The following is a 14,243-nucleotide window of genomic DNA, read 5'->3' as shown; positions in this document are numbered from 1 at the left end:
CTAATGTGCATTGCCAAGCAAAGTATATGGATTACAATACTACTTAGTTCTACTATAAATAAAAAAAAATCCTTGTACATTTTGGTGCAGAACTTGTTTATTTTCCCTATTACACTCTACTATAATGGCTTCTGCTTTGCTAGATTTTGCTTTCAGCCATTTGGATGGCAGAAATTTGGGTGTAAGTTGTGAGGGATGTATTTACCCCCAATAACAATGTAGGCTAAAATAATCTCTCACAGAGGAGCAGGATCCATTAGAGGAGAAGGACTCAGAATGCACAAGTGAGGTTCACATTGACCCAGGAAGGAGAAACAATGCATCTTAATTCTTTGGAATGTGACTCTGACATCTGGCCACATTACCAACAAGATGGGTCTTTTGTATTGTTTGCCTGACAAAAAGGACTCCCTAAATGTGGAAATCTATGAATATATACCCTGAGATGAGTAGAGAGGTTAAAAACTAATTGCTGATGACCAGAAGAATATTCATATTTAAAATCATAAATGATGGAGTTTGACTGAATCAAATGTATGACTAGAATCCCTGAAGCCGAAGACAAAGCAAGCAAAACCAGTTCATTTATGACAGTTGTATGGGAGGGAAAATTCAGGCTGTTAAACACTAATGCTTTAATAAAGCACATCACTTCATTAAACAATTGGGAGAAGTTAAGTACTGTAGCATCAAAATTCCATTTATTTTCTTTAGATTTAGAATATTAAAATTTGTATTATTATGTTTTTCTCTATCTAAGGCAAAAACTTAACCATGAAGTCAAGAAATGGGATATTTTCTGTAACTTATTCAGCAAATGACTATTTTATTTCAAGTATGTCTCTTTGGATTAGCATTGTTACATAGTGAATAGAAAGCAACAAAGATATGTTAGTGATGTCATAGATCTGCATAGGGACTTGGTTGCTTAAACTTGACTTGTCTTAAGTCATACAAAAATCAGTTTTACTACACCATCATTTTTTCTTTGCTTGAATATTATTAAAATCTACCAAACACTCTGGATTTGTCTTGTTTGCTGTGAAATGATTGTAAATTCAGGTCTTTCCTAATTCCAGCCCATTCAGTCTCAAGATATCCCATGTTCCAATAGTTTCTATATCTACTAAGTACAAACTTCTTCTTTCTCACAAAGCTATACCTCCAACCCTTTTTGTCCTGAAAGAGAAAAGAGCTTATACAATCACTTTCTTGTAGTTTACTATATTCTTCCTGTGAAAATTGATACCTATTCCTTGAAAAGTTCTCTCTTCTCTACATGAACATATGAATAATTTTTCTTAAAAACTGCATTTTTATTTTCCTCTACAATGGAGGAAGACTTCACCTTATTTTCAGCCACAACTATTGAAAAAAGTGTACCATAATTTGACACTGTATAGTAGTTATAAACTATACTAAACTTACTAAGTCAAATGTGTTAAGGAATGAATGCTTATGTTTCTTCAAAATTCATGTGTTCCAATCCTAACCAATAATGGTTCTTAAAATAGAAAGCAGCCAAATATGTTTTCTAAGTATAAAATAACATTTTACATAATAAATTATTCCTGAGTATTAATTTAAAAAGAAAAAACACACTATGATAAGAATGAACAGAACTGGGGCTGGAGAGATAGCTCAGTGGTTAGGAGCACTGGGTGATCTTTCAAAAGGACAAGGGTTCAATTCCCAGCATCGACATGGCAGCTCACAACTGTCAGTGCCAGGGGATCTGACACACTCATACAGATATACATGCAGGAAAAACCCCAATGTACCCAAAATAAATAAATAAATCTTTTTTAAAATGAACAGAATTACTAGGAATTCTAAATAGCAAAGAAAACAAAAAATGATTATGGTTGATATGATTGTTTCACTTCGACACTGCTAGCTAACAGCTACAATAGTTACCTCTTATTGTGCTGTTGAGAATTCAACTATATTAAAGTAACTTTCATTTAATGTCTTTCAGTGCCAAAACAATGGGGTAATTACTGTGAGAGTTCTCAAGAACTTTCTGTGAGTGTGACTAATTCAAACTCCTTCAGAATTACAGGTTATCATTGTTACTTACTGAAGTTGGAACTGTTTTTCTGGAAGAAGTTGGCTGTGTTGTGGTCCAGGGAAGCACATGAATTATGACTGTAGTAGTGGCCGTCAGCTGAGTGGCTGCATTCTCACCCAATTCATCAGTGACTTCAATAAGTAACTGGAACGTCACTACATCTTGAATTCCTTGAAATAGATCATACTGGAAATTCTGCCCAGTGGCCAGAAATGGAGACTCAGCACCTTCTCTCCAAAGTGTGAATTGATTATTTGAGTTTCCTAAGAAGGATGAGGTAATAAAATAATGGAAACTCTATTATGAATGCTTATTTCCATTTGCTTGCTTAAGTTTTTGTTTAAAATATATTTTGTGAAATGTTCCCAACAGTTACAAAGTATCTGACATGAGAATCTCATGGAACAGCATGGAAGTAACCAATTTGAATTCACATGCTTTACCTCCTATGATTGAATAGCTTAGATGATCCTGTGGAGAATCCTTGTCTAAGCAATTGAGGCGAGTGAAAGGACCCCTAAAGGTGGCATAAATCCGAATTTCTAAATGTGGTGGTGTGCATACAGGAGGCTCATCATTCACATTCTACAACAAAAGAACATTTTCTTAGGTTAAATCATATTTAAAAAATCTCACCATATACAATTAGTCACTTTTTAAATTTTTATCGCATATAGTGTTGGCCTAGATAATTTGCAGTAAACTATAGAAATACATCTCTCTCTCTCTCTCTCTCTCTCTCTCTCTCTCTCTCTCTCTCTCTCTCTCTCTCTCTCTCTCACACACACACACACACACACACACACACACACACACACACACACAGAGACAGAGACAGAGAGAGACTTACAGTGACTCAGATTCTATGATTGCAGAATAATGATGGTCATTTAAATGCTCAAAGCTAATGTCCACAAGATTCCTCACTTTTGCAATTTTTCCCAATGTGTCTCTTCACAGAAACATTATTTCACCATTTTTTCCTGCTGACTTACTCATTCACCTTTTTATTTTCCCTTGAGTTACTAACTTGTGAAATAAAATAGATATAGTAGACAGCTGATGTTACCAATTGGAAACCATAGTTGCCCCTTCATGTACAACACATAGGAAACAGTACTACTTAATTTTCAAGTGCCTCATGCCTAAAAGCCTAGAACTGTGCCGAGGAGCACTGCTGTCTTATTAAGGGGGCTTACAATTTCACATTATGAACTGATAACCAGCATCATCTAAGTTACCAGGAGAAGAGTGAAGTGACAGGGACAAGAATCAATAAATTATTTGAATTCACAAATTTCGAAGGATTGTGGTTATCTTTAAAAATTCATCTATGTACTTAACATAGTATAAACAAGTATAAAATAATTAACAGGTATAAAAAAGTAAACATGCCATTTTAAAACTTAAGAAAGAGCCAAGAAAATATTTTTCAGAAATAAATTATCTAAATGTTTTTACAATTGCTGTTTTTTTCGTGTACAGTTCACATTCATTGGTGGACTCGGAGTGCATCTCTGAACAACCTCCCAAGATTGCAATTCTCCTCAACCATTTTGATATTCCCATTACATTTTGAAGCTCTGGGAAAATTCTGGAAGAAGGAATTCTTAGTGCTCCAACATCATGGCCAGCTTTTAAGCTTGTTCTTAAATTAAGCAAAGGGGATCCTGCCAACCTTGAATCATCAGTTTCTTATTTTGAGGTGCTGTTTCTATGGCTTGGAATTTAATATATCATTCCAATCTTGCTTGCCAGAATTAATTTTGGCAAAAGACCATCATTTTCTTAAGTAACTGGATCTCCAATTACACTAGAACATAGCATATTCGTGTTACTAAGTTATTATTCTTTATGGAAATTTGACCAATACAAAGTACACAAGAAAGCAAAACTATGGTTTTAGTTGTTCATACACCTTAAAATCACCATAATTCTGGAACAAACATACTCTGAAATGTTATTATATGTATTTATTAACTAAATTTCAATAAATAAAAACAAACAGCCAGTTCATTTAGTAAATTCTTTAAAACCTGTTCCCAATTAAAGAGAAATAAATTAGGTTGCAATTATCTTTGGGTAATCTGGAAAGGCATTTTCAATCCCTGTGTTGTTTTATGATTACCTAAGGTGGTTATTAAATAAAACGTACTATTTAAATTTTCTTAATTCCTAATAAATAAAATGTATTCCCAATACATAAATCATAATTCAGCAATATTTATCATTTTTTATTTCATTTGGATTAGAATAGATTGTCTTTACATACAGAAATTCATCAAGCTTTAAAGTGCAAGAGTTGGAGACATGGCTCAGCAGTTACGAGCATTCACTGTTTTTGTAGAGGACCCAGGTTCAGTTCCCAGCACCTATATGGCAGATCACCCCCATCTGTAACTGGATTTCCAGCAAATCAAGCACATTCTTCTGACCTACTGGGACACCAGGCATACATGTAGTGTGTATCCATACAGGCAAACATGAATACACATACACTAGAAAAGGCAAATAAGTAAATCTGTTTTAAGTTTTTTAATACAAATATAGTACGTTTGGAGAACTTGATAAACTGTGGACCATTTATTTAATGTGATTTAGACTCTGATTTTAAAGTAAAACGGAAGGACTAAGTGGATAGTTATGAAGTTGTGTGTCCTTGTGTTTGGTGCATAGATGTTTAGAATTTTGATGTTCCTTTTGTGGATTTTCCTTCGATGAGGATGTAACATCCTTCCCTACCTCTTCTTGATTAGAGTTGGTTTGGGAGTTTATTTTGTCAGTCCCAGCACTGAAAGGGGAATTGGAGACAGGGTTCCATCCCTAACCAAGAAGCTATTTGTAACTGATAGCTGCTGGGAAAGGAGGAACCTTTTTTTTTTTTTCAAGTAACAAGACAATGCAGGCAGTTGTGTAAGATTTGCAAAGAAAGTTAGAAAAGGTCCTTGAAATACTTGTCAGACCCCTCACTCCAATTGACTCATATTTTCTGGAAGTTAGGATAAAAGACTGGAATATATCCTTTAACTGGCACAGTGGGATTCAAAACTCATTCCTTTATTATGTTTTTCTTCTTAGTTTATGGGATCAGTTTTCCATATGGTATTCGTAGTACTTACCGGAAAGTTTGTGTGTTGGCTTTCTCCCGTGTAAAACATATGTTCTTAAGTTTTTGGACTCTGAGTGAACATCCTCAGTCTCAGAGGACACCCAGGGGCCATTTTCATGTTATCTCTGGGGTTTAAGCTCATACAGCCTCTAGCCTCAGTCTGGGCTTGCATTACTCAGGAAGGCCTTTCAGTTCTGGGTGGGCACAGACCTAATCTTCTCCTTGTCTTTTTTTTTAAACTCATTCTAACTATCCTTGAGCCAAATAACAAAAAAAAATGTATTAATATGCTTCCTACCCCTCCTTTTATTGTTGCTGTGGTTATTTGCTTGGTTGGAAAAATGACAAACAGAGTAGTTTGTATTAAACAACAGCAACATTGAAAATGGAGTCAAGCTCATATACAGTGTAAAAAAAATAACAAAAATAAAAAGCAGCCCCCCTCAGGGTTTATTTCTGCATTTTCTTGTTTTGGCCAAAGAAGAAAGAGAAGACTCAGAAAGAAAAGTTCTCATGTGGGTAGACTATCCAAGGTTGTTTTCATCCCACTGTTGAGAATCTCCTGAGGAATCTTGGTTTCCATGGCAAGTGCAGTTATACGTCTGACACGCTGCTCTAATACAAGATGGTATGGATGTTGACAGACAGCAAATGGTACTGCAGCCAACACAAGAGTATCTGCTCATCAGAATCTGGAACTTGCCTTGTTATGGTCTGGCACACTCCCAAGGATCAAACTGGAGTAAAAATAGTATCACTACTGGGGATTCTTCAGCAGTCATTTGTCCCCATCTTTTCCAGGTCCCTTAGCTTTCCAAAAGAAAAGTGTTTTTTTTTTTTCCTTTACTTTCAGAACATAGTATATAGACCCGTCTACTTTAATGAACTCATCCAGGGTTTTCAAGTATAAGTTCCTCAGATTTTAGCCCTAAAATAAAATTTCAGTAATATGTATCTATTACATCTTATCTAAATCATGATTTCTCAAGTAAGTCTTATCCACTCACCCTACTAAAGAGCATCCCACTTACTTCTAAATTTGAGCAGTTATAAACAGATGCTATAGACATCCGAGGACCAGCTTTGGGGTGGAAAGTTAACTAAACTAAATGTTATTGACCTTTACTTCCAGATGGTGTCATTGAGTATTTTTACTTTGTTAGAAAATGTTGAACTAGTCTAGAGTAGACCCACGGTTCTTTACTGCTTGTAGGGAACACAAGTGCCTGTTGCCCCACAGCTTTCTCGGCATTTGATGGTGTCAGTGTTTTTATTTTTACCATTTAAATGCATTTCTATTAGTCTTTCATTATAGTTTTAATATTTCCCCTTTTTATCACACTGTTGGTCAGGTTTTAGTATGCTTGCTTCCACCTACAAATCTTTAGTAAAATATCTGCTCATTTTTTTGTTGCTATTGTCATTCACACCTTGCTAAACTATCTTTTCTTACTACTGATCTTTTTTTTTTTTGCATTTTTGGAATACTTTGGACAATGGTCTTAAAGTAGGCACATCTCTTACAAGTATTTTCTCTCACACTGTAGCTTGTCTTCAAGTTTTTGGACATCATCTTTCAGAAATAAAAAATAATGAATTTTGGTGAAGCCCAGTTGGTCAGATCTTTCATGTGTCCTGTGTCCATTAAGATTGGTACTAAAAGTAGCGCAGAATTCTTCTATATTTTCTAGTTTTACAGTTTCCCTTTTATATTTAGATGTAAAACCATACTGAATAAAGTCTCCCAAGTGTGTGAGGTCTTTGCCCCATCAGCCTCCAGCACCACTCACTGGAGACACTGTCTTTGATGACTGATTTGGCTTTGTTCTATTAATTTGTTTCTCTGTTCTTTCATTAATATGACACCATCTTAATTGGTATGCATTTATACCTTTTTGAGCCATCACTTCACACTGTAGCTCTGTAGACCAAACCAGGCCCAAATTCATGGAAATTCACCTCGCTGGGCCTCCCAGCCACTACAGCCTGCTCTATCATCTTAAAGATTTTGTTCATAGTCTTCAATATTTCATTCATAGTATTTGACTCTTCCAAATTGCCTGACAATATCCATAAAGTGAATATGTGGAATTTTTATTGGATTGCAATTATTCTTTAGAGCAAGTTGTAAATAAGTGGTATGTTAACAATATTGAGTCTTCTCTCTGTGAACAGGAAATAGCTCTCCTGTAGTTCTTTTATTTCCTTCATTTGAATTTTACAGTTTTCTTCATATAGACATTGGACCTATTTTGTTATCTTTATACCTAATGTTTCATTTTCTTGACATTTTATGTGAATAATATTATATTTATGATTTCAAATTCCACTTGCTCATTGTGGATTATTAGAAAAAATAACCTTTAGAATATTATACTAATATCTGGTAAACTTTTAATAATATCTTCACAATTCCAGGATTCTTATTTATTCTTATGTATATTCCAAATATAAAAATATCTCACACAAACAAAAACAATTTTGTTATTTCTTTGTTTCAAATAAATAAATCTCCTGTCATCTCTCCTTGCATTAAGTAGAATTTCTGCTATAATGTCCAAACAAAGATGAGAATGTACATCCTCATGCCATTAAGTAGAATATTAGTTTGAATTTTTTGTTTTTTAGATGTATTCTATCAAGTCAAGAAATTCCCTATTCCTATTTTGTTTAGAATATGCATCATGAAATAGTGTTTGATTTTATCAAATGTTGTTTACTGTCTGTCTTAATTAGGGTTTCAATTGCTATGGAGAGACACCATGATCATGGTAACTATTATAAGAGAAAATATTTAATTGGGGCTGGCTTACAGTTTCAGAGGTTTAGTTCATTATCACCATGATGGGACATGACAATGTACAGACAGACATGGTGCTGGAGAAGGAGCTGAGAGTTCTATTGATCCACAGGCAGCAGAAATGAAGACTGTGTCATGCTGGGTGTGGCTTGAGCATATATGAGACTGCAAAGCCTGCCTCCACAATGATATACTTTCTCCAACATGGCCACACCTCCTAATAGTGCCACTGTCTATTGGCCAAGCATTCAAACACAGAGTTTATGGGGGCCATACTTATTCAAACCCCTATACTATCTATTGGTGTAATTGTACCAATTTTCTCTCTTTTTTTTTTTTTTTTTTTTTTTTTTGGTTTTTCGAGACAGGGTTTCTCTGTGTAGCTTTGCGCCTTTCCTGGAGCTCACTTGGTAGCCCAGGTTGGCCTCGAACTCACAGAGATCTGCCTGGCTCTGCCTCCCGAGTGCTGGGATTAAAGGCGTGCGCCACCAACGCCCGGCCAGTTTTCTCTTTTAACCTGGTAGAATGCTGAGTATATTAATAGATTATAAAAATATTCAATTATCCTTGAATACCAGGAATAATTATGTGATCATGATATACTGGTATCTGTGTACATTTGAGATATGATTTGCTATATTTTATTGGAGATATTTGCATGTACATTCATGAGAAGCAGTGGTCTGTCATTTTCTTATGATATTTTCATCTGTATCCAGCATTTAATTTTGTTATCTTGATCAAAAAGGTCATTTTTTCATTTCCATAAATAGAACAAATAATTCCTATGAAGTGCTTCTGACACTGTTATACAAAAAGTAGGCGAGCATGCTGATGATCTTTTCTCTAACAAACAAGACAGGGGCCTTTACATGCCCTAAATGCAAGGAAAGCAATGGTTTTAAGGATGGACGATATTTCTGTATATCACTTTTGGAATTGCAGGTTACAAAAAGGGTCAAAAACATCTTCTCTTCAGAAAAAGACATTTGGTTGAGAGTATAATACTTTCAGCATATGCTTTCAAGATTGAAAGATATTGATTTTTCACTTATAAGAGAAATCTGAATTATTTATCTCATCTCTAAGTTAATGCTCAGTTTCAAAATACTGTTTGATGAAGACAACCAAAATAAACAAAAACCATTTGAATGTTATTGTTTGGTTTATTTCTGTTTGCCCTTTTCTTTTTGTAGCCCTGAGCTCACTGTGTAGCCTTGGATGGTGGGTGTAGAGTTGATCTCAGAGCTCTGCCTACCTCATCTGGAGTTGCAGGCATGCTCTACTGCACCAAGCATCCCTCTCTCTCCCTTTTTAACTTTGCAAATTTTTACAATATTCTTTCCTTTGTAAGATCTAAATATTAGTGATGGATAAACAAGACCTAGTCATCCTGGTTTATAGAATTATTTCTTTGATATCCCACCAAGTTCTAGAGATCATTGTTTAAATCCTTTTGATCTTCATTCTGGGTCCTCTTCAACATCTCATATTAACTTGAACATATTATCATTTTCTTTGGACATTGGTATTCATCTAGTTTTACAAGTTCTCCAAACTTTGCCTTTTGAAAGTGTTCATAGACTTTTTTTTTAATGTATCTGAAGCCACAGTCATGTCTCTGGGTTTTATTTTAAACTCCCTCCTGATGCAGCAGTTCACTAAGATGGCATATGTCATATAGAGGCCAAATTCTGTCCCTCAGAAGACATTTCGTTTTGCGCACTTAAATAATTTAACGATGTCATGTCAGATTAATATAAGAACTTAGTCCAATATGTCCCTCCTTTTTAGAAGAAAATTTGTTGTTGTTGTTGTTGTTGTTTTTATTTTATTTTTTCATGAATTTGGTTTTTGGTTCTTGGCTTTTTTTTTTTTTTTAGAGAGAGGGTGTGATGGAGTGGGAAGAACATAAATTTGATGGGTAGATAGGATCCAGGAAGAGGAAGAGTTGGGAAATGGAAAAATCATGCTCAAAATATATTGTATAAAAAATTTAAATATGAAAAGACAGAACACAGATTAAAAAGAGAGACATTAGAATGGTATGTCTCAAAGCTCAACAGCACTGAGTTTTAATGTCTTTCAGTAGAAGTTAGAAGAAAATTTAGAAGAGAGTATTCCCTAAAACATTCTCAGGAAACACTGCTTGCTATCACCTTAATTTGAAATGTTTATCTCCTAATAATGCATTTCTGTTTTAATATACCTGGTTCCTGTCACTTTGTTTTTGAAGCCCTAGAAAACTAGTAAGTCATCAATTAATTTAGTGTCAGAGTTAATTAGTGCATAAACTCAATATAGCTATAGAAATGCCAAGGAATTATTACTGAATAGTTAATATAAAAATAAACTCAATAACTGAAGCTCACCATGTAATTGAAAGAATTAAAATTAGCATTTATAAAACTAGCATTCTATAAATTCTATTTAGGAAACAAATATCCAAGTTGATATTTTCAAACATTACATATGTTTACATTTTGTTGATTTTGCTGAAATTTAAATTTAATAAATAAATATTGGTGGTAGAACACATGCTCTTGGAAAGGAAAAGGTAGGGAAGAAAATGAGTTATATATGGAGAGGCTTAGTCAAATCAGGAAGCCACATGGAAACTCATCACTTAATAATCTAATTGAAAATTATAGAATTTAATAGAAAGACTGTAAACAGATACCCTGTGCACGAGTAGATAATGCTGACCTGAGAAGCCATGAGCTATTAGATGGAAAATCCTAGTGGCAAGTGTGACATGCCTCCCTAGAAGGAGTTGTCCAGGTAGGTGCACAGACTCCCCAAAACTATACAAATTATGGCCATTTCCATTTGTTTCCCATCAGAACTGGATGATAAGAGCCTACTGATGAAGACATCACATACTTTGATTGCAAGAGAGAGAGACAGAGAGAGAGAGAAAGGTCTTCCCCAGCTTTAGACATTCCATACTACAATATTAATTTGCTAAGCAAAAGATATTTACTAACACAATAGTCACATGACTGTTTTAGGAATAACAATTTCTGATTGGATGTTGAGCATTCTCTCTAGGAATATGTTTATATCTGTTACTGTGAACCTGGTTAAGGGCCCATGGTTAGAGACAACATAAAAACTAGAGGTGAACTAAATGTTTTTGTTTTGTTAAGTGGATACGCACACACACACACACACACACAGCTTTCCTGTGCCTTGATCAAAGAAACTTTTCCTTTGCAGAGGATGTCAATAATGCAAAGGCTCATGGTTGTGCAGGGTGCACAGAAGAAGTGAGCATTGTGTGCTCCATAGGAGACCCAAATAGCCCCCTCACAAGCTCAGGGAGCATCTTGGGAAAAGGCACAGAAAGCATGGAGACCAAAATGATGGAGAGTATAGCTGCAGATGCTGGTTTATGAGTATGATATGGCTGAACATGCAAAACTTACAATAGTGCAGTTGCTACAAACAGCCTTCACGAGACTGAGCCAGCAAACATTCAGTCATAGATAAAGGAGGGATTATAAGTCCCTGTCCTGTGCTGTGTTACTCAGGCCCCAGGGGGTACATTCATAGTAACACCTACATGAGCAGCCCTGGTTAAACCCAATGGGTCACAAAGCAAGCAAGCAAACAAAACAAAACAAAATCAATCAAACAAACCAACTGACCAAATGACATTAAGATGGAAGGAAGAGAGTTCAGCGGGTGGAAGAAATGAATACAGAAAGGGAAAGAAACAATGGAGGCAGGCGTGTTATCTGAATTACCAAAGAGTAAGTTAATGAAGAGATCCTTCACTTCTTTCTATAACATTCTATGGGGAATCGGGTTTGTGATTAGTTCTACCTCCATGTGCTGATGGAATAATTCTGGGCCGAATTTTAAATGTCAGCCAGGAAATATCATTTTATGTTCATCTTTTTATCATGGTTTTAAGTAATCAGCAAATTCTGTCTTACTTGATAGTCGTACAGGGATACAAATGTATATGCATACATCTCCCCATACATATTTGTGCATTTGATTTTTATATGTAATCCATCATCTTATTATAATTATATATGATAAACCTGAGTTATCATAACTTGGAGAAGTCTTTCAGTAAAAATAAAAGATGAAAATCAGAAAGAATGTTCATCAGAGGCAGTTGTTTTCATATATCACTCATACTGGTGTAAAAATACCAACATGGAAATATTTTAGAACTACACAGATATTTCAGCAACATTTTTGTGACTTTCTAAGAACATTATTTTTTATTATTATTAAACTTGTGTTTTATTTGTTAAAATCATATTAAATTTTATTAGAAATATTCTCTATAGCTCTGTGTTGTATTACTCAGCAATACTGGAAAATTATCAAATAATTACAAAAATCACATTCTCTCACCACAAAAAGTTAGATGGTAAAAAAGGGGTAACAATAGTTTTTGTTTGTTTGTTTGTCTTAAATGAATATTTTCATTTTTATGTAAGCTACACAAATAAAGTGTGGCTGTTTTCCTGCTGAGCTACTCCCGGCCTGGGTCCAGAGAGTATCACCTAGCCCTATTCCATCCTTTGTTTAAACATGGACACCTTTTGTTTCTCTTATATCTCTTGTTTCTCTTATTGCCCTATGTGAATCTTGTCTGAGAGTCTCCCAAGGATCAAAAACTTAGTTCTAGAAACCCAGAAAACCGTCGTACCTAAGAAATCAAGGAATTTACACTTGGCATTTTGTCTTTGGGAGCTCCTTTTTGGTTGCTTTGAAGGTATGGAAATTAACTGGCTAAACTGTAAATAGGGAGAAAATAAAAATGCCCCAGGTGAAGGGAAAGGACTTCAGTCCTTTGAGGCTGGACCCCCCTACAGCTATGAAAGACTAGATTCATTCTTAAGATGCCTCTGTGTCTTCTTTCCATGGATCCGTGTGAACCCACACACCCATGCTGTGACAAACCATGGCAACAAAGGATGGCTGTTTACTCTCAAAGCAAGGGAATAGAAAGATAGGAATAAGTGTGTGAGAATTCTAACCATTTGGAGGAATACCATACCAAGAAAAGGTCTGCAGTATGTAAAATGGAGTAGACAATTTAATGTCACAAGTAAGCATGAAACTTGCCTCACTGTACGTGGAACATGCCTAATTTCACCTGTGTCACAATCAGATATGTTAGGTATTTTTGGAGGCTGCTTTCCAAGTATTAACTTAGAGATCTGTGTTCTTTGTATCATAAATTTTCCTTCTTTACAGGCTTTGTTTCAGGAGTTGGGAAGGCAGTTGAGTGGCCGAAGTGCTTGCCTGTAAACGTGAAGAACAAGTTTGCTCTCCAAAGGGAAGGTTTGGTGGTTTCTGTTGCTCATCCCAGCACTGGGGATGTCGAGACAGCTAAGACTCTGGGGCAGGATGGCCAGGAGGTTTACCCTTACAGGGAGAATTCCAAGCCAGTGAGATACTGTCATAACACACAAGGCAGGAAGTTCCATGAGTCAATACTCATGTTGACTGCTGGTCTTAACACAGAGGTGCACATATAATAAGGTTCACCAACACACCCACACACATACACACACACACACACACACACACACACACACACACACACACACACACATGCTACACACAGTCTTTCAAAACTATTGTTAAAAGGCAAACTGGGCAAAGTTGTTTGTTGGTAATAGGTTTAGCAAACTTCTTCATTGCATAACCTATTCACCCTAACCATATTCTTGCTTAAAAGTAGACAGGAAATGTGAAAAGCTGTACATGTAGAAAATAAAACATCTTCTGATCAGAAGACAGTACTATATGCCATTGCCTCTACATTATAATAAACACTCAGGAATCCATAAAAAACCTATTGGTTTTGAGTAGTGATGAGGTGGGTCTTAGTTCCTATTATGTGAATGGTAGGATAAATATGTTTCCATTCAATTTTCTCTAGTTCTAACATTCTCCTTCTTTGTGATAGCATTTAGAACTCAGTGCTTTTATTTTTCTACTCAAACTTTCTTGCCACACTTCCAATATATACTATGCTAAGTAAATATTTAAGGAAATCCTTTGATTATGAGATAATGAGATAATAAGAAAAGATACATGAGAAAGAATTCTGTCTTCAAGGGCTTAGGAATATAATATACTAAAAGTATTATTTTATAATTTAGTTCAGAAAGATTTAAATGGCAAAATGTAGATATGAAGAAACCTGGGGACACTGAAAAAAATGATTAACATCCAACTTGGCATCTACCAAACTGTGTTTGGTATTTCTGTTGCCTCCTTCAGCTTGC

At 35.3% G+C, this 14,243-nt stretch overlaps 1 protein-coding gene across 1 annotated transcript in view; it reads right to left on the bottom strand.

The window, feature by feature from the left end:
• LOC119087687 (cadherin-related family member 3-like) overlaps nucleotides 1-14,243 on the bottom strand; it is an 88,840-nt gene that overhangs the window by 19,558 nt on the left and 55,039 nt on the right. The window contains exons 17-18 of the mRNA XM_037204289.1: nucleotides 2,515-2,656; nucleotides 2,081-2,334 (exon numbers count right to left, since the gene is read on the bottom strand). Coding sequence (XP_037060184.1) covers nucleotides 2,081-2,334; nucleotides 2,515-2,656 — 396 coding nt within the window. The remainder of the gene's footprint in view (nucleotides 1-2,080; nucleotides 2,335-2,514; nucleotides 2,657-14,243) is intronic.

This window comes from Peromyscus leucopus, chromosome 3 (assembly GCF_004664715.2).
Source record: "Peromyscus leucopus breed LL Stock chromosome 3, UCI_PerLeu_2.1, whole genome shotgun sequence".
In the NCBI taxonomy this organism is placed as follows: Eukaryota; Metazoa; Chordata; class Mammalia; order Rodentia; family Cricetidae; genus Peromyscus; species Peromyscus leucopus.
The sequence above is the reverse complement of the archived record's forward strand: the minus strand, read 5'-3'. Positions and strand labels throughout refer to the sequence as shown.